This window comes from Thamnophis sirtalis, unplaced genomic scaffold (genome assembly GCF_051295495.1).
Source record: "Thamnophis sirtalis isolate CommonGarterSnake01/CBP01778 unplaced genomic scaffold, rThaSir2_p1.2 scaffold_2, whole genome shotgun sequence".
Taxonomy (NCBI): domain Eukaryota; kingdom Metazoa; phylum Chordata; class Lepidosauria; order Squamata; family Natricidae; genus Thamnophis; species Thamnophis sirtalis.
Window position 1 is genome coordinate 141417673 of NW_028261382.1, and position 26618 is coordinate 141444290.

A 26618-nucleotide genomic window follows, 5' to 3' on the forward strand; every position below is an offset into this window, starting at 1 on the left:
CAATGGCTACTGCATCACACTTTCTATTTTTCAAACAAATGGATTCCATTCACAACCGTTCCATTCCATTCCATTATCGCGCCCCATCTTCGTCCGAAGAGCTGCTATTTGACAGACCAAGTAAAAAAACAAAGCCTAACAATCTCCAACTGCTATTGCCTGCTTTATTGACGTTATGGTTGGTTTTTTTTGACGCAACACTCTTGTCTCTTCATTGGTCGTGGAGTTGCGGGGCGGAGTCACTCCGCTTGCAGAGCCGATGCAACAACCAGGCGTCCAGTCCGAAGGATAGATCGACCCCGCCTCCCTCCCAGAGATAGGGTCACGTGTCTCAGTGTTTACATCCTCTCAGCTGTTTGGCTTCTCCCCTCCCCCCTCCCCCTCCTCCTTCCTGGCGTCGTTCAGGCCAACACAAACAGTCAGGATCAGCGGCCGCGGCCGGCGGGACGAGGCTGACGGCGGGGAGAATCTTCTTTCACATCCCCATCCCCCATGACACACAGACGTATATATATATACGCATTCAGTAGGCAACGTCTTCTCTGACTCGGAGCCCGAGACACCTCTTTCTGTTTCAGTTTCTTAAACTGATTGGTTTCCGCTCTGATACCCTCTTAAAGCTTCAGTCCCCTTCGGGACGTAGAGGACGTGTGGAAGGTGAGTCAGATTTGGGGGGGGGGGGGGTGAGACGCTGACAGAAAAAGGGCAAGCAGTGGCCGCGCGAGGCGGCCTTGAGAGCTCCAAACGACCTACTGGCTGGCGAGGTTAGTTCTCTAAAGGCCGTTGAAAGCTACGGGGAAACCCCTTTTTCCGCCCTCGGAGCCCCCGGTGCTTCCTCACCCCCCCCCCACTTTTTCCTCTTTCGTATCTGAGAGGCTCTTAGTCGCCGAGCGGTTTTTTTTTTTTAAGCCAAAGGGCTTGGGGCTGAGGGCAGAAGAAGGGCGACGGTCGTTAACGCCGTCCGCCTGAACCTCGCCGCATCCGGCTCTTTAACGAGGCGGGGGTCCCTTTTGCTCCGAGCGTTTGCGAAACTGTGGCTCTGGGAACTATAAAAGGGGATAAACAAGTTTGGAGGCGCCGTCGTCGCCTCTGCCACTTCCTCGTTCTGCCAACTGGCTGGGTGTCGAGAAGGTGCCAAAGAGGAAGAGATCAAATGAATCACCCGAACAATAACAAAGGAGCGGAGAGAGCACCAGACGAGAGGGAGAAAATATCCGTTTCTCGCTTCTTTTTTCGCTCCCCCCCCCTCCCCTCCGTGCCTGCCACAGTTTTTCGCAATTTCACGCATCGCTTTAATGTCGGCGGAAGGCTGTCCCAAGAGAGGACGAGCTGTGGCTTAGGTGAAACGGTTAAACTTCTGGTACCTCTACGCGAGCCCATCTCCTGCCCGGAGGTTGTCACGCTTCCCTTCTCTTTATAGGAAGAGTATATTGAAGGGAGGGAAGGAAGGACGTGGGAGAATCGGGATCGTTTGTAGGTGAAGCGTCGGACTGGGAGAGGAGAGAAGGGTTAAAATGTTTTTGAAACGTAAAAAGAATCCTTTGTGGGCAAACTTAAAGCTGCTGGGCTGCACGGCCTTGCTGTAAATTGAGGGCCTGTTTTGCCTTTATTTATTCATTTTTTATTTATTTAGTTTGTCACTTATGTACAAGATAACAGGAGTAACAATAAACAGGAATAAGAACACAGGAAAGTGTGTAGCTTTCTCTGGATGCGGAATTAAGTACACAAGAATTTGTTAAATGTCTATGGAGATTCTCAGTCATCCAGGTCATGGTTCTCCGAAAGGTGCTTTGTCAAGAGAGAACTTTCTGGTTTTTCTTTGAAGATGTTTTCGCTTTTCATCCAAGAAGCTTCTTCAGCTCTGATCTTCCATTCCCCACCATCCAGTCAGAGCTGAAGAAGCTTCTTGGATGAGAAGCTAAACTTTTTCAAAGAAAAACCAGGAAGTCCAGTTGCCTCTTGGGAAAAAAAAGCACCTTTGGGACAAGAATTTGTTACTGTATTGGTGTATGCCAGAGTAAGAAGTGTCTTTTTCATTTGCCTCATTTCTTCACTGGGTAAGGACTTGAGGGGAAAGCAAAACAAAGATCATTAAGGGAGAAAAGGGAAAGACTAAGAAATCAGTCCTGTGTCCTCTTCTGAGATTTTCAGACTAGCAAGTAATATCATATAGTGCTTCACCCTGTATAAAAGCTGTCAGTATGACCTGGGATGAGATCCTGCTGATTTTGAATATTTAATAGACACACATTTTTCCTTGGTATAAAATCCTTGGTATATTTACTTCATTCAACAAGTTTTTAAAAATCATCCAAAGTTTTTGTTTTTAATACATCAAATGGTAGAAGTGGACAACATCTATTGAAGTTAGCAGATTTAATGACAAAACAAAAATCCAGTATTGCATCAATGAATGATTGAAAAATGAAGTCAATTTTACAATGGCCCAAATAACTTGTCTGCCATCAATGACCATTTGTAATTACAATGTTCATGAAAAAGTAAAATTGCAATCTGTCCTCACATTTATGACTTTATAGGTCTGTAAAGCAAAGTAAAACTGAAGATCATAAGCATAGTTGTGGTTTCACTAAATGATTGCTTAATGATCATTTTCCCAGTTCCAATTGTGGTTGCTAAACAAGGAGTATTTGACTAGGATTCCAGATAATTTGGGATTGCCCTTATTTTTGTTTACTCCTCACATATAAGGAACAAATCTTTACAGACCTATGTAAAAGATTAAACCATATTTAATCAGGATTCAACAGCTACTGATACTAATGTAATAAAGTTAAATATATTTTTATACGTTAATGGAATTCTGTGTTGACATGCTCAAGATATGCCTTTGCTTAATCCCAGCAGAACAAGCAAAATGGTGTAAAAACACAAAATCACAGAAAACAGCCCATGACATACCCATTTCTGGAGGAAAAAAAACCTACTGGGGTGGAATGATTATATTTTTAATTCAAATAAGTTAATATTTTGGAACATTATTTGAATATGTTATCCAATTTACATAATTGAAACTTTCTGACATCTAGGAAATAAAGTATACTACTATGTAGATAATTCCTGATGTTTGAAAAAATATAAAACATGTAGAAAGCTAAATACATCTGGTACAATAGAACACTTTTACAAATCTAGTCCACTTTTCCCCGTGGAATTTATTTTTCATGTTACACATCATCTATGCCATACACATTCATTTCCTTGTTTTATCTCCTAAAGTAAACTCAAGGACTGTTTCAACCTGTACAGCCTCCCCAGTTCCTGATTACTATGTAGTTCGATGAAAGGTACAAGTTAAAAGCTGAAGTTTTATAACAAAAATCCCATGTAATTAAGCATCTATTTCCTACAATGCCAAAATATCCTTCAGCATAATTAAATATTCCTTATCATATAATCCACAGGTAGTATGGATATATAGGGCTTCTGATATTATAAATAATACTTTACCATACAGGTAATTTTCAACATATGACAAGGAGCCAAACAAAACTTACAACCTGGATTTGATATTTTAACAGCCGGGCTCACTCTGCAGACATAGGATTGCATTTTGGGCACTCGGTAACCAGCCTGCATTTATGGCCATTTGCAGCATTCCATATGACCGCAATCTATATTTGTTTGTTGGAAACCAACATTTACTTATGTTTTCTGGAGAGGGGGGAGGCCCCTTACAGGCAATGAGTTCCTTTAATGGGTGGTTTTGCGTAATGACCTCTGCAAAAATCATAAAATTGGGGCATTGTCACATGGTGACCTGCTCAATGAGTAGTACAACTTAGGACCATAATTCCAGGCTCAATTATAGTAGTAAGATAATGGCTTTCTCTAATGATTAATAACTATGAATATCTTGAGTGAAGAGGTCTAATTTAAAAAATAAGCACTATTTATTATAGCACATAAAGTACTACATTTCCACATTATTAGTCTGATTAGAAACTTGAATTATGCCTTTATTTCTAAGGATAAATTATATTCTGGAATATAGATCTTGCAGTCAAATAAATGCAGTCCTATGTTAATTATAATAGTAACTGAATCTTATAATGAAACATCATTCAGGTCAACAAGACTAAACCTTTCCAGGACTATGCCTATGCATATTTAAGATTGAACTGTATTTTTGGATGATAATGCTACCAAATTCTTCAATGACATGAAGTATTAAACAATGCCAGGTCTGTTATAATTCCTTAGATATTCTGTTTTCAAGCGTTCATATAATAATTGATCCGTTTTTATTACAGTGCTTATTACTTTATTTTTATGCCCCGTGATCACATCTGGCCGTTTGGTTGTCCTGCCCAATCTGCAGTGGCAGCAGGGGACAAAAGAATGGGAGCAGAGACCTGCAGTGTGAGCCCTATATAGCAGTGCCAGTTTGTCTCTCTTTTTTTTCATCAATTTTTATTAGTTTTTCAGGATATAAAACAAAGGAAATGGGGGAAAAATGGGGAATTAGAGAAAAAAAGGGAAGAGGAGAAAATGTAGAGTAAAGGTGAGGGGGAAAGAAAGAAAAGTATTGACTTCTGACACTTTTTAGCATAGTAGAATAAGATAACATACAGCTTCAATACTTTACTCTTACAGAATAATATTTATATATTATATGTGTATGTATGTATGTATGTATGTGTATGTAGATGTCATTTCTATAACAAATAGTCCCAGTTTTTCATGTGGCTCCTTGTGAAAATTAAATGCCCTTGTATAAATTAAGTTACATGTTAATCTGTGCAGCTATACAATAAGCTATATTCTTAGGTTCAAATTAAATTGAATTTCTAGAAGTTCTGAGTAAACATGCATAAGATTGTAAGTAGAGTATAACAATTTATAGTTCTGTTAAATTGTTATTTGAATATTGTAAACTATATGTTAAACTCTGACAAAATTGTACTGTCTCTCTCACACATACCTACTGCATTTAATGTTAGCCAAAAGGCCAAGACGTCTCTTCCAGTGTATGTAATTGTCTTAATATTGTACAGAAATGAAGAGATAATTCCTATCTGTAATTTCCTACTCTTAACAGAAACAGATAAAAAGGGAAGGTTGACATGGGAAGCAAATAGGAGCCTTGGTATCTGGCAATTGGCATATGGCACTTCAGTCAGGGTGAAATAAAGCCAAAGTAACTGCTCTTTATCTGTTGCAAGTAGTGCATGATATATTTTGTCTCTTAAAATAAATGTCTGATTTTATATTCATGATTATTATAAGCATACAGTACTTACATGCTGTAAGATTACTTTCTCTTGATGACATTTGCCCCACATTATTTCTTGAAATCTTGCATCTCTAATTCAGTCCTTGCAATCCCTGTTATCATTAAGCAAGGAACACAGATTGTTAAGTAAGGATCTTCTTGTGCCTTTCTGGCTGCTTCCAACAAACAAAGTCAATGGGAAAACTAGTAGGAAGTTATAAATCCCAGGCAGCTCTCAAGCAGCCTGAGGGGCAGTAAGTGGCTGCTGCCAGGTGAGACAAGATGCACGGGGGACTGCCATGTTTTTATTTCTGTGTGCATGTTGTAGGTACGCAATGTAGCTGTGCTCCTTTTGGGGGGGAACAGCACAGGAGTGTGAGAGACTTATAAGAGTGACTTGTGAACTTCCCTGCTGGCTTCCCCATTGACTTTGCTTATGGGAAGCCAGCAAGGAAGGTTGCAAATGGTGATGATCTGACTGTGGGATCACATTTGGGTACTGGGATAGCCGAAACTTTGAGTCATAAATAAACTTGTTCAGTGTGGTTTTAACATTAAACATTTACTGAATGAATAGTTGTTAACTGAGGATTACCTGTAGTTTGTTAAGATACTATATTTTAATTAAGAAAGAAAATATGAAAAAAATCGTGATAATTAAATATTTATTTTATATTAGTTTATACATATGCTGTACACTTAGCATCTAAATAAACATATGATTATAAGAAATATAGCTGCAGAAAGTATTTTACATGTTTTCAGTCATGTTTTCAAGAGCCCTGGAAGATAGGCCAGTAAAGTTGCATCACAGTGAATTTCATCAGTTTACAAAAGCAGTAAAATTAAGTGGAAACGTCTGATAATAGGTTCTCAGGCAGTGCATCTATATCCAGAATTAGTTCTTGGTTTTAAACCTAAACAGAAATATTAATTAGATTAACTAATTCTTTGTATAGTTTTCATTTTGCTTCTTTCAGTGCATTTTCTTTTAAGTGTTCTAAGATGTTTTTGGTTTGGTTAACCAAATTTCTGCTGAAAACAGTGTTATACAAATTTTGCAAGCAACTCATACAAAGTTCAAGCAATAGAATAAGCATGAGAACAAAATTAAATCTTGTTTCTAGAAAATATAAATTTTGTATTTGCTAATAAAACACTATTTGAAAGATGTGGTTAACCCCAGAAAAAAATTTGTTTATTGAATGAAGCTGCCATCTACGGCTGATAAATTTAAAGAAAATTTGTGAGAAAGGGCATTCGTAGCTTCTTCCAGGTTTGAAATTTAGCTCAGTTTAGCTGGCAGTTTACATTGAAGCAAAACTGATTTTGCCAAGTTGAACATATTTAGAACATAACAAAAGTCACGATGGCTCAGTGGTTGAAGATGCTTATTTTGTCAGCTGGACAGCTGACAGCCTGGGTTCAAGACTTGAGTGCCATGCAATTGGGTGAACTTTGGTTACTTGCCCCAGTTCCTGCAAGCTAGCAGTTATAAAACATACACATGTGAGTAGATAAATAGGTAACACTCAGATGGTAAGTTAACAGTGTCCCGTGTGCCTCAGTAGTCATTCTGGCCACATGAGCATGGAATTGTTTTGAGACCACGCTGGCACTCTTGGCTAAGAAATGGAGGTGAGCTCTGCCCCCTTGAGTCAAATACAACTGGACAGGGGAAACATTTACTTTTACTTTTTACTTTTGTAATCTTATAGCTATATTTTTTAATGTTATTCATTGCTGAAATTGGATAAGAACATTATTTCAAGGGTATGCTTTAAATGCATATAAGTAACTCTTTAAACAAAGGATGTCTTCATAGTCCTTGAAATAGGCCATATTATTTTATACCTTTTGTCATAAGTAGCCATTCCCTAAATTGGATATTGTGATGAGATGATAGTGGATGTCTTAAATATTCACAACAATTTTTTCTAATAGGAAGAATGTTGTTGCGATTTCAGCAAACTTTCTTTGCTGCTCCTAATTTCTGTTTGCTTCTTGTGCAGGCATAGCTAGCATAAAAACACAAGTTAATGCATTAGAGCATTCTGAGTATGTCATATTAGCATTATACAGGTGAAACTCAAAAAATTAGAATATTGTGCAAAAGTTCATTTATTTCAGTAATGCAACTTAAAAGTGAAACTAATATATGAGATAAGACTTATTACATGCAAAGCAAGATAGTTCAAGCCATGATTTGTCATAATTGTGATGATTATGGCGTACAGCTCATGAAAACCCCAAATCCATCATCTCAGAAAATTAGAATATTACATGCACTCAATAAAACAAAGATTGTACATATAACAATATCGGACCTCTGAAAAGTATCAGCATGCATATGTACTCAGTACTTGGTTTGGGCCCCTTTTGCAGCAATTACTGCCTCAATGCGGCGTGGCATGGAAGTTGTGGCACTGCTGAGGTGTTATGGAAGACCAGGATGCTTCAATAGCAGCCTTCAGCTCTTCTGCATTGTTCGGTCTCATGTCTCTCATCTTTCTCTTGGCAATGCCCCATAGATTCTCTATGGGGTTCAGGTCAGGCGAGTTTGCTGGCCTATCAAGCACAGTAATCCCATGGTCATTGAACCAGGTTTTGGTGCTTTTGGCAGTGTGGGCAGCTGGAAAATGAAGTCAGCATCCCCATAAAACTTGTCTGAGGATGGAAGCATGAAGTGCTCCAAAATCTCCTGGTAGATGGCTGCGTTGACCCTGGTCTTAATGAAGCACAATGGTCCAAAGTCCTGTTGCTCCTTGGTCCAAAGTCCTCTTTTCTGATGAGAGCAAATTTTGCATCTCATTTGGAAACCAAGGACCCAGAGTATGGAGGAAGAATGAAGAGTCCAATCAAGCACAGTAATCCCAAGGTCATTGAACCAGGTTTTGGTGCTTTTGGCAGTGTGGGCAGCTGGAAAATGAAGTCAGCATCCCCATAAAGCTCGTTTGAGGATGGAAGCATGAAGTGCTTCAAAATCTGGTAGACGGCTGCATTGACCCTGGTCTTAATGAAACACAGTGGTCCAAAGTCCTGTTGCTCCTTGGTCGAAAGTCCTCTTTTCTGATGAGCAAATTTTGCATCTCATTTGGAAACCAAGGACCCAGAGTATGGAAGAAGAATGAAGAGTCCAATCAAGCACAGTAATCCCACGGTCATTGAACCAGGTTTTAGTGCTTTTGGCAAAAGTTGCTCTCATCAGAAAAGAGGACTTTGGACCACTGTGCTAAATCACTGGTCTAAATGATTAAATATTATTACTGAATCTCAAGATTAATAGAAGTTTCAGATTGTAAGAATTGCAAACGTATTGTTATAGGTATGTTTGCTTATTGTAAAGTCATCTGTGTGCCTATGGTTCTGTCAGTGACTTGCAGGTATCTGTTAACTGCCAAAAGTAAAGTAGTTATTGGTGAAAATAAGGCTGAGAAAGAATAATTGTTTTACCTGCTTTGAAATAGTTTTAAGCATAATTACTTGGGCAGTAGTAGCAATTCAAACAGCTTTTTTCTATTAGGGAAGAGATACTTTTAATCAGTTTTGTTATCTATACCTTTTAGAATTTTTCAACTAGTCAGAATAGGAAAAGTTTTAAAACTAAGTTGCTGAAAATGCTTCATTAATTATAGCACTTTGACTTCAGTTTGATGTGTTTCGCAGCATTTCGTTTCACAAAGAACAAATCTGACCACCTGTCAGCTTCTGCTTTGCTGTTGCTTCAGCTGCCATGAAACGCGAGGGGGAGGGCCTGGTATTTGGGAGGGGTTACTCATTGTGCTGGAGGAAAGTTCTGGAGTTCACCGACTGAGCGGACTGCGCAGGCGTGGGTATTTCCCGCCTGGACTAACGGCACTGACATTCCATCTTCGTGATGCCTTTTGAAGTTATCTCACACCTGACACTTGGAAGACTTATGATTGGGCTGGGATTGTGATGCCAAGGGGTGGGGAATGGGCTATTCTATATATCAACTGCTTTCGCGCCTAAATAATCAGACTTCGCTATGCATAGCCTTTTAGCCATTTTTAATTAGTAAAAGTACATTTGATTTCTACCCATGGAGTCTCATGGTCTTTCTTTCCTAATTAATAAATGGAGAGGAGCTGACACCACCTCTAAGAGAAGCACAAATTATTAACATAATTTTTTTTATATAACTAACAAGAAATATTAAAATAAAAACTCCTGTTTCTCTTGAATTGAAGAACCATTAAAGTTCAATTTCTGGTTACAATATGGGATTTTATTCATAACTACATAAAAGTAGTTTGCCATTTTTGTTAAAAAAAAGAAAATTCTTAAGTCTAACATATAGGCCTTCTACCCATTTAGTACTTCCCAAGATGTGTAGAACCTAGGATGTTGTAATGTATCAGCTTCGTATATTTGCAGATAAGAGTGATAATTGGTCACTCTGGAAGATGCTCTCCTAATGCGGACAGTCCTCTTCATTTCCAGCTGCCTATTCTGTTTCCCACTGCTTTGTTATTTTTTCTATAAATAGTCTGTAATGTTTTTACTGACACCAGTTGTTTTCAAACATTTGATGATCCAACTATGTCATAATCTCATTTGCTTGAGTAAATAAAAATATAGTTGAACTTCTTGTGATCTCCAATAAATACTTCCTTTTTTCTAGATGTGGGTAAATCAACCTCAAACATTTTAGATGTCATATTTGTTCTATTTCTCATATAGCTTACTGTAACTGTTCCACAGAAGCTGATCTATTTTAATAACTTCTAAATAGTTTCCTGGGGAGAAAAACCTCTGTTCATTACTTAATTGGGCTTTCAAGTGTCATTGTTTTGTATGAAAGACCATTAAATCCATCTTTAATTTACCCTAATATAACATTTAACTTTGGATTACTAGTCTAAGATTCATTTTCCAGAGGAAGGGAGGGAGTGGTCACATGTGGGTATTCACAAAGCCTGATTGGTGCAAAGACTGAGAGCAAAGACTTAAATACTGGTGCCTTCCAATCCTGGCCCAGTTTCTCAGTCTTTCTTGGTCCAAGTACTGTTTGAGAATAGTCTATAGGTAGGATTTGTTTTATTGCGATCTGGCTTTCTATTTAGCTTAATTGGGCACGTTTAAATCTTACAAATTCTAAATCCTCGTTGCTGAGGCCCCAAGGGACCAGGCGGTTGGGGGAGGGCCCTGTGGGGCATCCAGCTTCCCCCCCCCCTGTGGGCCTGGAGCCTCAGCCCTATCCCTGGGATTGCGGGGGTGCCAGCTCCAGGTGCAGCTTCTGGGAAGGCAGCTTGCCTTCCCGGGTGAGAGAGAGCGAATTTCGGCGCCTCAGCGCATGCAAGCTGCCGTGGAGCTGCCGTTTGATCTGGGCGGCTGCCGCATGTCTCCGCAGTTACCGGCCTTTGTGAGGGAAGTTTGGGGGGCGAGGAGTGCATGCCGGTGGGCCGCGTGGCTCCCCCATCCTTATCTGGAGTGGCGGCGGCTTCTAGGAGCGGAGCCGCGAGTGCTTGTTTTGGCCCCTCGCCTATGCACGGAGTTCCGGTGGCCATTTTGGCTGCCGCCATGTGCGTGAGGCCCTTGCCTCGTTCTATGGCCATTCGTGTGCCTCAGCTGGGGATGATTTTGACCTAGTCCCTCCACTCCACCCAGCAGGCCCAGGTCCCGGTGGGGCCTACAGAGGCCAGTGACTTCTCCTTCGCCGGACACGTGAGTGGGCCATGGAGGAGGGGTCAGATCTTCTCCAGGGCCAGGTGGAAGGCCCGATGGGGGTGTGTGGAGGCTTTGGCGCAGGGCTCCGAGGGGGTTCCCTTTCCTATGCCTAGCTTGGTTCAGCGCCCATCTAGGGCCTCTGCCAGGGAGGAGGCCAGAAGACATAAGGCCATTGAAAAGGCTTTTGCAAGGGCAGAGAGGCAGGCCAAGGCCTCAAGGCCTAATTCCAGGGACACATCCAGGTCTCCAATCAGGCCTTTCTCCTGGGCTTTCTTCCCCTAGGGGTTTCAGCCCTTCTCCTTCTGTCCCCCTCTCCTTCGGTGTCTCCAGGTTACACGCGGAGGGGCGGTGCAGACCCTTTCAGGGGCTCTTGCGCCTCTTGCAGGTTGGCTCCCCTGAGGCCTAGCTCTTCTTATGGGGATGTGGAAGATTTGGAACATTTAACAGAAGGTATCAAAAGGCTTATTTCTGTTGCCATTCGTGGGGCATTGCCCAGAGGGACAAAGGCTCCTTTTCTTCCAGGCATGGGGGCCTGGGCAGGGCCAATCTTCATGCTTCCTCTCCTTCCATGGTTGGTGAAGCTTCGGTCATGGGGGAGGAGAACCTCCAGGACATGGGTTTATCGATGATGAGAATGCGGGTCCCTCAGATGTGTCTTCTTCTGCAGGCCTCTTTGTCCCGGCCATGTACAGAAGTCTATTGAGCGAGGCAAGGAAGACCACCAAGGTGGGGACCGGGGACTCTTCGGTGCCCCCACCTAGGGATTCTGACCTGGCTATGTTTTTGGCCATGGCCACGGGCAAGGAGGAGATTCCGGCTCCTCCCTTGTTTATGGAGGTACTGACCAACCAGTGGGCACTTCCCTCCAATTTCTCGACTCCTGGGGGTAATGTCTGAGGGCACTGTAACATGGAGCAGACTTTTGCTCAGGGCGTTCAGTTGCTGGTCGTTGGCAACCTGGTAACCTCCCTGGTCTCCTCCTCTCCAGAGGTATCCGGCGGTGCGGCGGATAAATTAATGCCGGATGATAAGCGAGCGGGACTCCCCTTGAGGGAGAATTTTAATGCCACTGCGTGGGCTATCAAGTCCATGGCCTCGGTTTCTTATTTCAACCGCGTCACGGTCATGTGGCTTAAGCAGCTCCAGGAGCGCATTCCCATCCAGGATCTAATCTAGATCATGGCGGCCTCCCAGTTCTCTGCTGATGCGACCCTGGACATGGTCAAGTTTGCATCCAGGGTCTTGACCACTTCGGTCGCGTCTCGCAGGCTCTTGTGGCTGCGCCATTGGCAGATGAATAACAAGGCCAAGTGGAATTTGGCAGCCACTCCGTTCAGGGGCCTAATCTCTTTGGGGAGGCCCTCGACCCATTCTGGTCGAGGTTAAGGAAAAAAAGAAGGTTCTGCCATCTACTGCTAGGAAGCCCAGGACTAGGCTTCATCCTTACCGTAGGCAACAGTATAGAGTTCCAGATTACGACTATAACCAGTGTTTTTCTTCCTTCTGCTCTGACAGGCAGTTTCACAGGTCGTCCTTTCAGGACAGACACCGTTTCCAGCAGCAGTCCAGGTGGCCTTTTCGTGGGGGAGGCGGCCATCCCTACTGCAGAGGGAAGTAACTCGAACACGAGTTGTCTCATCGGCGGCCTCCTTTCTCTCTATGCGGAGCAATGGGACGAGATCACGTCGGATGCTTGGGTCCGAGCCATGGTTCGTCATGGTCTCAGGTTGGAATTTCTCTCCACCCCTCCAAATTATTCAGGTCGTTCCCTCCGTCCCGGAGCCTGGAGCGCTGCCGCCTGATGGATCACCTTCTCGACAGTCAGGTGGTGGAGGCAGTTCCTCTAGACTCTAGAGGAACGGGGCCTGGGCCTCTACTCCAACCTGTTCATGGTTCTGAAGTGCTTGGCTGGAGGACAATTCTGGGCCTCAAATGTCTGAACCGTTTTCTGGTGTACAGGCGATTCAAAGTGTCCTCCCTCAAATCTATCCTTCAGGGCATCAGTAAGGGGGACTTCTTGGCCTCGGTGGATCTCACAGAGGCCTATTTTCACATCCCTTTTCTGGCCGGTTGTTGCAGGTTCCTCAGGTTCTCACACGGGAACCGCCTCTACCCTTCGGGCTGGACTTGGCTCCCCGGGCCTTCACGAACGTTCTGGTAGCCGTGGAGGCTCATCTGCACTCCATCCCGGCGAGACTCCAATGTTATTTAAACGATGTCTTGGTTCAGGCGGAGTCTCTTCCTCAGCCATTTCGGATCTTCAGCTCACCATCCGGGGTCTTCAGAGCCTAGGTTTCTCAGTGAATTTCTCCAAGAGCCACCTTTCCCCTTCCACGCACATTCTTCACCTGGGGACAGTCATAGACTCCGTGTTGGGAGTAGTGCGTCTGTCCCAGGAGTGCCAGAGCAGCCTGGGTCACCTGGCAGAAAGCGTTCGCGGAAGTCGGTTAGTTTTGATCCTCTCTCTATCTCTGTTATTGGGCAAGATGTTTTCTTGCATCGGGATTTTCCCTGGGCCGGACTTCATCTTCAGCCTCTCCAGTGGGAACTCAACCCCTTTCAGAGGGGGCATTTGAGCAATTCTCTTCGGTCCCTCCGCCTCCCAGTGGGAATCCGGGTCTCGCTGGGGTGGTGGCTGTCCCCGGCCATTCAGCGGGGCTGCTGTTTCTGGGGGCCAGGCAGGGTGACTGTCGCCACAGATGCGAGTCTGTGGGTTCCCGGATGGCTCAGGGTAGGTGGTCGATCTTGGCTCTCCACCACAACATCAATTGGTTGGAGCTGAAGGCGGCCCGCCTGGCTCTGCGACACTTCAGGGGCGTCATGTGTTCCTCACGGCCAATGTGGCCGCCAAGGCCACATCAATCGTCAGGGGGGGACCCACTCTCAGGCTCTCTGGCTGGAGGCTCTGAGACTGGGCACCTGGGCGGGGAGGCGCCTGTTGCCCTTGGTGTCGAAACACATCTCCGGGCTCTCCAACGTCCAGGCGGAGTGGCTGAGTCGGGCGACTCTGGACCATGGCGAGTGGCAGCTCCACCCGTTGTTGTTCGGAAGATCTGTCAGAGGTTCGGGACTCCTCTGGTGGATCTGTTCGCCTCGCCCGCGAACTCCCAGCTTCCTCGGTGTCAGCCTCTGCTTTGCTGCTGCTTCAGCTGCCATGAAACGGGGAGGGAGGGCATGGTATTTGGGAGGGGTTACTTGTTGTGCTGGAGGAAGATTCTGGAGTTCTGCTGCCTGTCGGACTACGCATGCGGAGGAGGTTCCCGCCAAGGCTAACGGCACCGACATTCCATCTTGGTGATGCCTTTCGAAGTTATCCCACACCTGACACTTAGGAGAATTATGATTGGACTGTAACTGGGATGCCAAGGGATGGGGAATGGGTTATTTTATATATCAATCGCTTTCGCACCTAAGTAATCAGTCTTCGCTTTGCTACACCTTTAATCATTTATAATTAGTAAAAGTACACTTGATTTCTACCTATGGAGTCTCGTGGTCTTCTTTCCTAATTACTCAATGAAGAGGTGCTGACACTCGGTTTTTCACTCGTTTCCAGTCCAGGTCTGCGGAGGGCACGGAGCCAGTGGCCCTCAGGCCTTCTTTATGCATTCTCTCCCATTCCCCTCGTCCCGGAGACCATCGGGAAGGTGGTGGCCAAGAAGGCCCTGGTCATTGTGGTGGCCCCTTATTGGCCCAGGAGGCTCTGGTTCGTAGACCTAGTCCAGCTGTCGGTGGCCCCTCTGTAGAGGATTCCTCAGGGGGAGGTGGTCTTGCTGCAGGGGGCCCTGATTCACCCGGAGCCCCAGTGGCTCCATCTGGCCACCTGGCTATTGAACGGCAGCTTCTGAGGGGGGCTAACCTGTCCTCCAGGATCATTCATACCATCGAGGCATCTTGGTGTCCATCGATGACCCACATTTACTATTCCACCTGGGCGGCCTTTGTCCGGTGGTGTTCTTCTCTTGCCATTTCTCCCGATAGGGCCGCAATTCCTAATGTCTTGGACTTCCTCCAGAAGGGCCTTGACGGCGGGCTTTCACAGAATATGTTGCGCCACCAGGTGGTGGCTTTGTCTTCGGTCCTGGGGGGGTATCTTCTTCTCTCTCCCATGTTCCCTTGTTCAAGGGTTTTTCTGAAGGGGGCAGCTAATCTCAGGCCTCCCCCTGTCCGCAGGTTCCCCATGTGGGATCTTCCCCTGGTGCTCAGGGCTTTGACCGGGGCCCCGTTCGAACCTCTTTGGTCTGTTCATCTGCGATTCTTGTCGCTGAAGGTGGTTTTTCTGGTGGCAGTTAACTTCCGCTTGACGTTTTTCGGAACTGGGCGCCCTGTCGTCCAGGGACGACCTTTGCCATTTTCCCCAGGACAGGGTGGTGCTTCGCCTTGATCCTACCTTCATCCCAAAGGTAACCTCTCCCTTCCATAGGGCTCAGGAGACGGTCCTGCCCGACTTTTGCCCGGGCCCATCCAATGATAGGGAGAGGCTATGGCATCGGTTGGACGTGCGCCGCACTCTGCGGATTTACCTCCGGAGGACCAGAGGGATCCGTAGGTCGGTGGCCTTGTTTGATTCGTTCCAGCCAGGAACGCTAGGTTCTAGGGTGTCCTCGGCCACCATTGGCCGGTGGTTGCGTCAGGCCATTACGGAGGCGTATGGGGCAGTTGGTCGTCCGGTCCTGTTGGCATCACAGCCCATTCTACCAGGAGTGCCGTGACCACGGCAGTGTGGGCCACGAGGGAAAAAGAATGTTGGTCTTACCTGAACATGTCTTTTAAGAGGAAGGGAGGGAGTGGTTATGACCCGCCCTTAGTGTTGTTCCGTTGGGGCCAAGGGAAGGGCCCGGGTGGTCCCGGGGGTTTGTCGTTGTTGTGTTTTGTTGTTTCAATTTTACCGTTCAACTTCGAGGAAACTGGGCCAGGATTGGAAGGCACCAGTATTTAAGTCTTTGCTCTCAGTCTTTGGACCAATCAGGCTTTAAGAATACCCACATGTGACCACTCCCTCTTAAAAGACACGTTCAGGTAAGACCAACATTCTTTTTAAGTTATTTTTTCTACACTGGAAATTATTACTTATACAATACTAGCTGATAACCCGGCGTTGCCCGGGTATTTATAAACGGCGAAGCATTTGTCTGACAGGGAGCCATTGAGAGGTGCTTTTCTTCCCCCTACTCCCATGCCCATCATCCTTGCCCTCTGCCCCTCCCATATGGTCCTCTTTCCTGCCCAATCTACAATCCTGCCACTTTGCCCCAAATCCATCAGGCACTTCCCCATTTGTCCACTGGAGAGTGACTGTCATGTCTGGCTTTCCAGAGAAAGCTGCGAAGAAAGTGATATCACAAACAATTACCGCTCTAGGACACCACACTCATTCTTCTTAATAGCCCAAGCGTTCCAGAGTTATACTGGAACACACACACACACACCAGGGGTGTCTTACCACCCCCACCCCCCAAAAAAGTATTTGATTCCAGAGAGTAAGTCATCTGTGTACCAAGTTTGGTTGAAATTGCTCAAGGCGCTCCAGAGTTATGCTGGAACACATACTGTCTGTCTGTCTGTCTATCTATTTATCTATCATCTATCTATCTATCTATCTATCTATCTATCTATCTATCTATCTATCTATCTATCTATCTATCTATCTATCTATCTATAGGACACATAGATAAGCAGAAAAATATGTTTTTGAGAAGAAAATTCTATATCTAATTGAAATTGTTTATTATTGTAAAACTTAATTCAAATAGATGTTAAAAATCATAGTATCTATTTCAATACTATCTTCTCCAGTGCTTTCTGCATGACGTTTGTATTTAGAAAAGAGACTGAGTGTCAAATAATGTATTCCATAGTCAATAAGAAAAATATATAAAACCTGCCATGTTTAAGTGCTGAATAAGATAACATTTCCTTGTAAGTAAAAAATTACAAGGAAAATGTAAATTTACAAGGAAATAAATAAAAAAATAAATAAATGTAAAATATCAATTTACAAGGAAAATTTTGCTTGCTATTATTATATTGGCATTATTCTGACTAGACAATTAACATTTGGTATTACTATATCAGTATTACTCTGACTACAGATTTACTCTTTTCTTTTAATAGACTTGTTTTCCACTGAGGAGCAACTGTATATTTCCACACCAGCTTTGTTTTGACCTAGTTCCATTTGGGGTGGCGGATATGGATTACTTTCATCTAGTAAGACTTTCTACAAATTCTGAGGAGTTTCACTGTATATTGAGTATTTGGTTTAATTCAGAACTGTATGTCTAGTACATTAGACATCAAATAACATTTACTTTTCCTATCCAATTATCATTGAATTTGGTTACATTTTTACAATTTGTGAAAATAAAAGTATGTCTTCTTAAAAATCTTTTAGGATTCTCTTGCAAAGCAGTATTGAGCCAGACTGGATTGGATCTTCTATGTGGAAACATCAGACAAGTACCTACCAATGTGTTCTCAAAATTAATTGAATTGTTAAAAGACAATCATCATGGGAGGAGCTGTGAGTGCAGGCGAAGATAATGATGATTTAATTGATAACTTGAAAGAAGCACAATATATTCGTACTGAGCGAGTAGAACAAGCCTTCAGAGCTATTGATCGTGGTGATTACTATCTGGAAGGCTATAGAGACAATGCATATAAAGACTTGGCTTGGAAGCATGGAAATATACATTTATCGGCACCATGCATTTATTCTGAAGTCATGGAAGCATTAAAGCTTCAACCTGGATTGTCTTTTCTTAATCTGGGTAGTGGAACCGGATATTTAAGTACAATGGTGGGATTAATATTAGGTAATATTTTTAAAATTATTGAACATTCTTTTATATTGGCTGAGATTTTAAAGTAGCATGTTTATTCCCCTGCCAAACCTGCAAGATATTAACAATTAGCTTTTCAAAATAGTGTCCTGGTATATAATTGATCAAAATTTCTTAAATTACCAAGAGATTTTTGGCTTTGCAAAAATGAACAAATGTTTATAGCTTAATTTTTCTGTCAATATTGCCCCCTTGTACAAAATAGAAACCTTTCAATTGTTTTAAAAACACAATAATCATGACATTTAAGTTGAGACTTAAATTTAAATATTATATCTTTATTTCACTATTTTGAAAGTGGGAGATAAAGCGAGGAAAATAACATAATTCAATACATGTTCCCTGATAAATAAAGAAGGAATTTTGAGCTATACCTTCTTGCTATGTTTTAGTGAAAAAGCTGCTAATAATACTAAGCACTAACCTGGATTTTTTCCTGCTTTTTATAAACAGAAGCAGGCAGTTGAATAAACAACTGCACTATCATTATCATAAATGAGATTGCCATCATAACCACATATTGCAGGCGTGTCAAACTCAAGACCCGCAGGACGGATCTGACCAGCAGGGTGCTTAGATACAGCCCACAGAGCCACCCTGATAGCAGGGAAGGACAGGCTTTTGTGCTGCCCTCCCAGGCTCCATTTTTGGCTGCAACAGCCTGCAGCCCTCTGCCAGCAAAAATGGAGTCCGGTGTGCCACTTGTGGCTTCCCCAGGCTCTGTTTTCGCTGGCAGAGAGCTACAGGAGCCCATCGTGGCTGAAAACGGAGCCTCGTATGATGTCGAGCTGGCCATGCCCACCCCAGCTATGCCCCCCCCCAAGGTCAACACAACCCTGATGCAGCCCTCAATGAAATCTATACTATTCTATTCCAGTTTGACAACCCTGACATAGTGGTTTTGATTGTAAAGCAAGGTTAAGCACAGTTTTGTGAAACCATCCAAAGATCTACAATTGACAATAAACAACTTTCTGCAGTACACTAAGTTATCTGCAGTCATTCCTTTTTCTTCTTATAAAGAATAGGCACTATGCCCTGGTATCTTTACTCCTGTATCAGTATAGCAGCTATATGGTTTGGGGCTTATTGGATAACTTTCTTTTGTAACAATACATACGTTTCCACTATCTACCTAATGCTGTGTAGTTGTTTAGCATTCATATCAGTGTACAGTTTTATGAAAAATACATTGATTCAATAATCTCACATGGTTGCTGAATATTAATTTACAGGCCCTTTTGGAATAAATCATGGAATAGAACTACATCCTGATGTGGTGGAATATGCTAAGGAAAAACTAGAGAACTTCATAAAATGCAGTGATAGCTTTGATAAGTAAGTATATTGATGGCTAATTTTATATTAAAATCTTCTTTTACCCTGTGGGGGCAGTAAAATATTTATGAAGACTTTTGAGGAAACTTGCCATGCTTATTTATTGCAGTCATAATTACAAGTTTGCAACATTATTTTAAAATGTTCAAAATGTAAGATATTCATCAATCTGGTACTGTAGTTGTATTATCAATACTCTTGTACAATCTTCAAAAGTATTGCACCTTGGTTTTTTTTATATATATATATATATATATATATATATGTGTGTGTGTGTGTGTGTGTGTGTGTGTGTGTGTGTGTGTGTGTGTGTGTGTTGATAAATAAATAAAGGTATTTATTTATTTATTTATAAATATATACATACATACATACATACATACATACATATTCGTACACACACACCTACATACATACATATACACATACAAACATACATATACACTGTGTTTCTCATAAAACACGATCCACCCCCAAAAGAAGGCCCAGTGCTGTTTTGTGCGCATGCGTTAAAATGAAGACAACCTCCTAAAATTTGGCCCTATTTAAGTGCATGTGTGACTAATCCGCAAAAGAAGCGGCAAGGTGTGTGGGTTGCTCCTTTCAGCTGTGAAAGAAGCAACCCAACAACCAGGCCAGGTGCATCGCTTGCTCTTTTCAGCCACTAAAGAAGCAACCAGGCAAGGTGCGTCACTCGCTCTTTTTGACCACAAAAGTAGCAGACCAGCTGCCAGGTGAGGTGCGTCACTGTTTTCGGCTGCAAAAGAAGCAGCCAGGTGAGGTACATGGGGAAATTAGGACACCCCTCAAAAAGAAGGCCTAGCCTTTTTTCGGGGGTCAAAAGAAAATAAGACCCTGTTGCATTTTCATATATATAAATATTTCTACTTGGTAAAATTACTGGAATGCATTCTGAATATTTCTGAACTTCAAATTAAAATTGAGTAGTACAATCCATTTTGGATTTCAATCAAGGAATATTTTAAATAGCACCTGTATCTCTCCTACTTTTTCATAGCACCTGCAGATACTTGGGAATTTTCCCATGAATCTGGTAGGCCGTTCTATCATCTGCCTGTTTAGCTACCAGCAGCAAGAAGCAACCTGTTCTCTTAATATTTTTGCCTACAAATGGCCTTTCAGTGCTAGCCAATACTGGAATGGCTCCTTTGTTGAAGAATTCTGAGAAATGCAGCCCTAGCAGTGACACCCAAACTGCTAATGGAGAAAGAATGAAAATAAACCTGACCAAACATCTGCTTGACATTTGAAACTGTTCTATACAACATTTTGTCTACGAACTCTTGACTCTTCATGTATAGGATTCATGATGGTAACTATTTGATATATAACTGGCCAATTAAATGACAGGTGCTTTGCTAATGTCTCATTTGAATGCATGGGTTGGATTAATGTACTTCCAGATTTTTTTGGATAGTTGAGAAAATGTGGTCAGCTGTATCTAAGAGGTGGTCAGTTAGTTTTGTTTGAAAGAATGTTTTATGCTTCTTTGAAAAAAGCTGCAGTGCACCTTTTTTCCTTAAAAGCCCTCTCTGGATTTAACTGTATTGGTCAACTAATTCTTTATTTCTAAGATTTCATTTTTTGAGAAGATTGTTGAACTGCTGTGAGAAGACAGTGGAATTCTATGAAGCAAACTTTCCTAGAATTGATTATTTGGACTCTTCTCAGTCAGTCCTGGAACCATATTTCATTGCTGTCCATGATTTTTGTCAAAACACTGATGGGATAGTATGCAACTTCTGGCCCAATTGACCTCTTGGCAGTCATTAACTATCATGTCCAGAATAGCAATGGATAGTTTTAGCCAGAAGTTGTCCAAGAAGTAATCTAGTAGCCTCATATGTGGACTGCTACAGGTTTGATCCTCTTCCCATGACTTTTTAACATTTCTTTGAAGATAATGAGAAGGCCATCCGTCAGTTCATGATGTGCTATATTAATAGGCTGGTGATACTCAATTATATATCACCATCCTGGGCCATACTGGTAATGCAGACAAAGCCTTGTGCCGGTATTTGGAAGTTATTAGGATCTAGATGGAAAGGAACAAGCTGATACTAAACCCAGCAAGATACAGTTAGTCATTATTTAGGGTGTCTGCCATCTCTACTGTTTTTCTTGAAGGGCAGAACAGCCCCTGATGGAGTAATTCTGTAACTCATGGGTCACAGCTATTGCTGGATAGGCAAATGGAGGCCATGTCCAAGAAACTCTTTAACGAACCCTGACTCGTATACCAATTGTAGTGGTTCCTGGAATGTGAGGACTTTGCAATGACATTCTCTCACCCCAACCACCTGTTGGGGCTACTGCAGTGATTTATATATGAAACTGCTGTTAAAGATCACTCATTAATTTGCACTATCTAATCGCTTTTAGATGGTTTAACAATATTAAACCATCAAAATATGAAGCCTGCAGTTAGAGCCCTGCATTAGCAATTTAAATTATTGGCTTTAACCAACGAAGCCCTATATGGCTTAGTAGTGAGATACCTTCAGGATTGCTTCCTCCAGCCAGAGTCAACATATATGATACAACATATTGGAGAAAGGCTGATAGTTTCTCACTACTGAAATTAGAGGAGGCAAGCTTGTAGGAGATATTTATTATGATCCATGTACTATTGAACAGTGTTTCATTGGAAGTTAGATTTGACCTAATTCTGTTGACCTTACAGAATTGTCTTCTGGAGAACTTTATACATTTGGTTAAGATAGTGTGGAAGACTTATTTATATATTGCTCTGGTATTAAGCTATTTATGAGTTTTTTTGTTACATTATATGGTTGCGCTGTATTATTTATACTATAGCTATTTTTAAAAAACTGTAAAGAATTACATGATTTAAAAAGTCTAAAATCAGTAAATAAGTAATCTTTTGGCCTTCATTATGGCTTATAATGAAAGGATTCATGCTATATTTAAATTTTTATGTATTATTAAGTATTTAACGTCTTAGCTACTTCAAAGTTGTATTTTGGCACATATTTTGAGTATGTATTAATTGCTAATATCTAATTTACCATTACATTAATAACTGCTACTATTTTTATTTAGCAATTTTCAGACTAAACGTTATATTCTTGGTATAAATGGATTGTAGGTTGTGTTTCCATAACCTATGGATCTTGGACTTTACTATTCAATCTGCCTTTGGATTATGAATTTCCTGTCTGGCCGCTCTCAGAGGGTCAGATTAGATAATCATATCTCTTCAGCCCTTATTCTTAACACTGGTACACCACAGGATTGCGTGTTGAGTCCCTTACTCTATACTCTTTATGTGCATGACTGCATTCCTACTCACGCTAGTAATACTTTTAATAAATTTGCAAATAATGCAACAGTGGTGGGACTCATCTCTGGGGGTGGGGATGGGGGTTGAGTCTCCTCATCAAGATGAGGTGGAGTGGTTTCTTTTCTGGTGTGGAGACAATAACTTGGTCCTTAACACCAATAAGACCAAGGACTATAGAAGGAATAGATCAGATATCCAGCCCTTGCTTATCAATGGAGACTGAGTGGAGCAAGTGGCCAGTTTTAAGTTTCTGTGTGTGATCATAAAAGAGAACCTGACCTGGGGTGCTCACATTGCAGCATTGGTCAAAAGGACCCAGCAGAGATTATACTACCTGAGACTTCTCAGGAAACAACAACTGAATGAAAAACTGCTGGTGACCTACCACCACTGCACCATAGAGAGTATTTTAACTTACTGCATCTGTGTATGGTTTGCCAGTTGCACAGTGGCAGATAAGGACAGTACTCCAGAGGGTTAACATCATTGCCCAGAGGATCACTGGTTGCCCTCTCCCCTCTTTGAAAGAGCTTTATAGCTCCCACTGCCTTAAGAAAGTTCAAAACATTCTTAAAGATCCATCTCATCCTAGGCACCCTTTTTTAAAACTTTTACCATCTGGCAAGCGGTACAGGATAATAAAAACAAGGACAAATAGGCTGAAAAACAGATTCTAACCCAAGTCAGTAACTATATTGAATTCTACTGTATAGTGCTATAGTAATGCGATATCGGGTTTTCAATTCAATTGCATAGAATGTGAAGGATATGTGTTTGTGTTTTATTTTTATAGTTATAATGTACACTGAAGATGGCATTTAATTTCATTGTACGAGGTGAAACGACAATAAAATAAACTTAATTATGCTGAGCATAGGATACAGGCAAACCATAGGTTCTAAAGCACAGATCAGTATGTATTGATATTGTTTCTTTGGTTTTAGTTTTGTATGATTGAAATATCTACTTTAGGCAAAATAGTTACATGCCTCCCTTTCCTGTCTGTCCAGTTCTGTCAAATTGGAAAGGTAAATTAGTATTTTTAATATTCCTACTGACATTAGTAGGAAATATTCACGGTAATTCTTTCAATTTTAGCTAATTTGGAGTCAAACAAACCCTAAAGTGGTCATTTATACTAATAGGTTGGTCACGTAAATATCCCATATTTACTTCAATATTGCTTTGAAAATAAACTCTGAGGATTAGCTGTTACAGACGTCTTAATGATGATAGTGAGACACTATTGTTGATTTAATTTTTTAAGCATGAAGAGTTCTCATCCTTTTATTTAGAACAAATTTTTGTTAATATGTTGTAAATATATGCAAATATGGAAAGCAGCAAGTATGCTATTAAATGTTTTTAATAGCATACTTACAATATATAACCTTGGGAACCTAGCCTAATGAACCTTAGCCTAGGTTCCCAAGGTTATATATAAACTTTGTTATCTACAGTAATGCCAACAGGTAGAGCAGGCACCCACACACTTACAAAATTCACTGAGAAATAATAAAAATGATCCATTGGAAACAAAACATTGGAAGAAAAGAAGCAATTTCTGTGACTTTTATTGAAAATTGTTTTATTTGCAAAAAAGTTATTCCTGTTACCAGTAGTATTTGAGGCTTTAAATATGGCAAAACATATAAAAATAATTGTTACAGTATATTAAAATAATTGGACCACAGAACAGGAAGTAGTCAACTATAATGGCCCTGGAAAGCATAAAACAAAAGCCAAAGGGGGCAAATGCTTGCTAAACATACACAGGTACTAGGAAATATTATAAGCTAAGCAAAGCAAAATAGCATAATGCAACCTATTTTTATTTATTTATTTATTAAATTTATCTACTTTCTCCATGTTTCTACAAATTGCATTAAAATATATAGCTGGCATGTAATTTACTTCAGAAAATGGTTATGATTATAAAAGGAGGATGAGCACCTCTTAATTATGTTGCATTAAAAATAATGAGGACTGTTCCTTCCTGGAGAAGGAAGTATTAAATATAACCATATTATAAATATGTGCATGATATAAAATATCCTGTCACTTAAGGAGTACAAGCTTTTAAACCTACTGAACCCAGTAGAAAACATTTTTGAAGCTAGCTATTTATTTAAGATTGTTATTGTTCATAATACCGGTAAGCATGTGGATTATTTAAAAATTCTCGTTTCCGTTTTAGCCAGCACCAGTTTGATTATTTTGCAATCGGATAAGTAGCTCCTAATAAATCTTCAGAGAAAATAATGGTAGCTTGAAGATTTTTTTCTAGATTTTAAATTTTGTTTTTTTTTTCCTTTTCCTGTTTCAGGTTTTTAAAATCATTTATTAATTGTCTTAATATTTCATTGTTTCCTTGATTTTATTTTTTGCATATGTTTGTACAAAATGTCCTTGGTTTAAACCTTGTACCAACCCCCCCCCCAAAAAAAACCCAACCCAGTTCCTTTCCCCCGCCCCCTTCTTATTTTCTGCCTCCCAGTTCACCTGCTCTGGCATTTCTCACTGTACAATGAATAGTTATTGCCATTTTGAAATTCTGTCTTTTTTTGTGGGTTTAGTTTTCTTCTGTTTTTGTTTTTGTTGGCTTCTATTGTCTCCTGCAGGATTTTGCTACCATTACACTGGTTTAAATAAATAAAATAATATTAACATTTGGAAAGGAAGAGAGGCGAGTTTGGTGGTGAACTTGTTCTTCAAGGAAATAATAATATACATATCTTTGTTTAAGTTCTTTTTGTTTATGTATTGTTTTATACTTTTAATTTTATACTTATCTTCTCTAGTCACTCCTTTGATTACCAATTTAATATTTATTTGTACTCATATATCTGTAATGTTAGCATTTATTGCCTGCCAAACTGTTTTATAATCTGTGATTTATTTGAGCACTTACTTTAAATTTTAATTCTTCATGTATTGAGATGAGGGATACAGAGTGTATGAAATACACTTAAGGTATTTAAAATATTAAGTAGGTATAAAATTGATGTATATGAATCTCATATTATACAATGATGAAACACCTTTTTTGTGTGAAATTGGTTGGTTGGTTGAATATGGAGTTATGATTTAAGTAAAGCGGTAGTGATGGTGAGAATATATCGATCCTTGTGCGCACTTTATTATTACTTTGAGGATATTTGATTTCTGAATATGTGGAAGTGTATTGAAAAATTTAGAAAATATTGATTTAGATGTTAATAAATGAATTTAAAGTGTGGCAAATGTAATGTTACTAAAATGAATATTGTACCTTATTTGATTTCTTTTTTGAGAAGTATCTCAGTGTTAGCAATTAACGTTGTTTTCAGAGTGGAAAGTTCTATGGAAGATACTATCTGGGGAAATAAAGTCACCAAGGACTTCATTAACTAAACTAAGATTGCTCCCTGATTATTGTGATCTTTAATGTATCAGACTTGCAAAAATATCACAAAAGTTATTTTTATCATCCATAGGTTTGTTTACTGAAAATCATCTTCTGTGGGCTTTATTGAAAAGTTATTATTTATTCTCATTATCATCATAAGAAGTTTTTCTATCAACATAGCAATAGCACTTAAACTTATATATTGCTACATAGTGCTTTACAGCACTCTCTAAGCCAGGGATGTCAAACTCGTAACCCATGGGCCACATGCATCACATACTGGCCCCACCCCCCACCCAGTTTGGTGAAGGGGTAAAAAGTGCCAATAGTCATGTGACGATGAGGCAAGTTTGACACCCTTGCTCTAAGCAGTTTCCAAAGTCAGCATATTTCCCCAACAATCTGGATTCTTATTTTAGCAATCTCTTGAGCCGGTCAGGATCAAATTCCCGGCAGTGAGCAAAGTCAGCCTGCAACACTGTATTTTAGCCACTGCGCTATCATTGCTCTATATAGTAGAAATAGTAGAAACATACAATAGAAAGATATTTATTTCCAATAGTGTATGCCATAAGAAATCTTTGAGCTTTATTGGGATGTAGATAGATTTTGATTGAGACTCATGACTACTTAACTGTTTGGGTTTTAATTCCTGAACTGTAGAATGTCAATACTGGAAGAAGCCGGTCTAGCTAATGAACTGTACAGATACTTATGATATAAGGGATATAAAAGATATTTAAAAAAAATACCTAAAAGCACACATAGACAAAGCTTGATCAAATTATGGAA

The 26618-nt window shown here is 41.0% G+C and overlaps 1 protein-coding gene across 4 annotated transcripts in view; it reads left to right on the top strand.

Annotated features, from left to right (window-relative positions):
• The first annotated feature begins 392 nt into the window (after positions 1–392).
• PCMTD1 (protein-L-isoaspartate (D-aspartate) O-methyltransferase domain containing 1) overlaps positions 393–26618 on the top strand; it is a 52271-nt gene continuing 26045 nt past the window's right edge. The window contains exons 1-5 of one of the 4 annotated variants that reach the window (XM_087707072.1): positions 393–657; positions 4278–4386; positions 17045–17140; positions 17325–17748; positions 19011–19113. In XM_087707072.1, the coding sequence (XP_087563198.1) occupies positions 17442–17748; positions 19011–19113 (410 nt within the window). In that variant the 5' untranslated portion in view covers positions 393–657; positions 4278–4386; positions 17045–17140; positions 17325–17441. The remainder of the gene's footprint in view (positions 658–4277; positions 4387–17044; positions 17141–17324; positions 17749–19010; positions 19114–26618) is intronic. The other 3 variants (XM_087707070.1, XM_014060211.2, XM_087707071.1) reach the window with 3 other exon arrangements.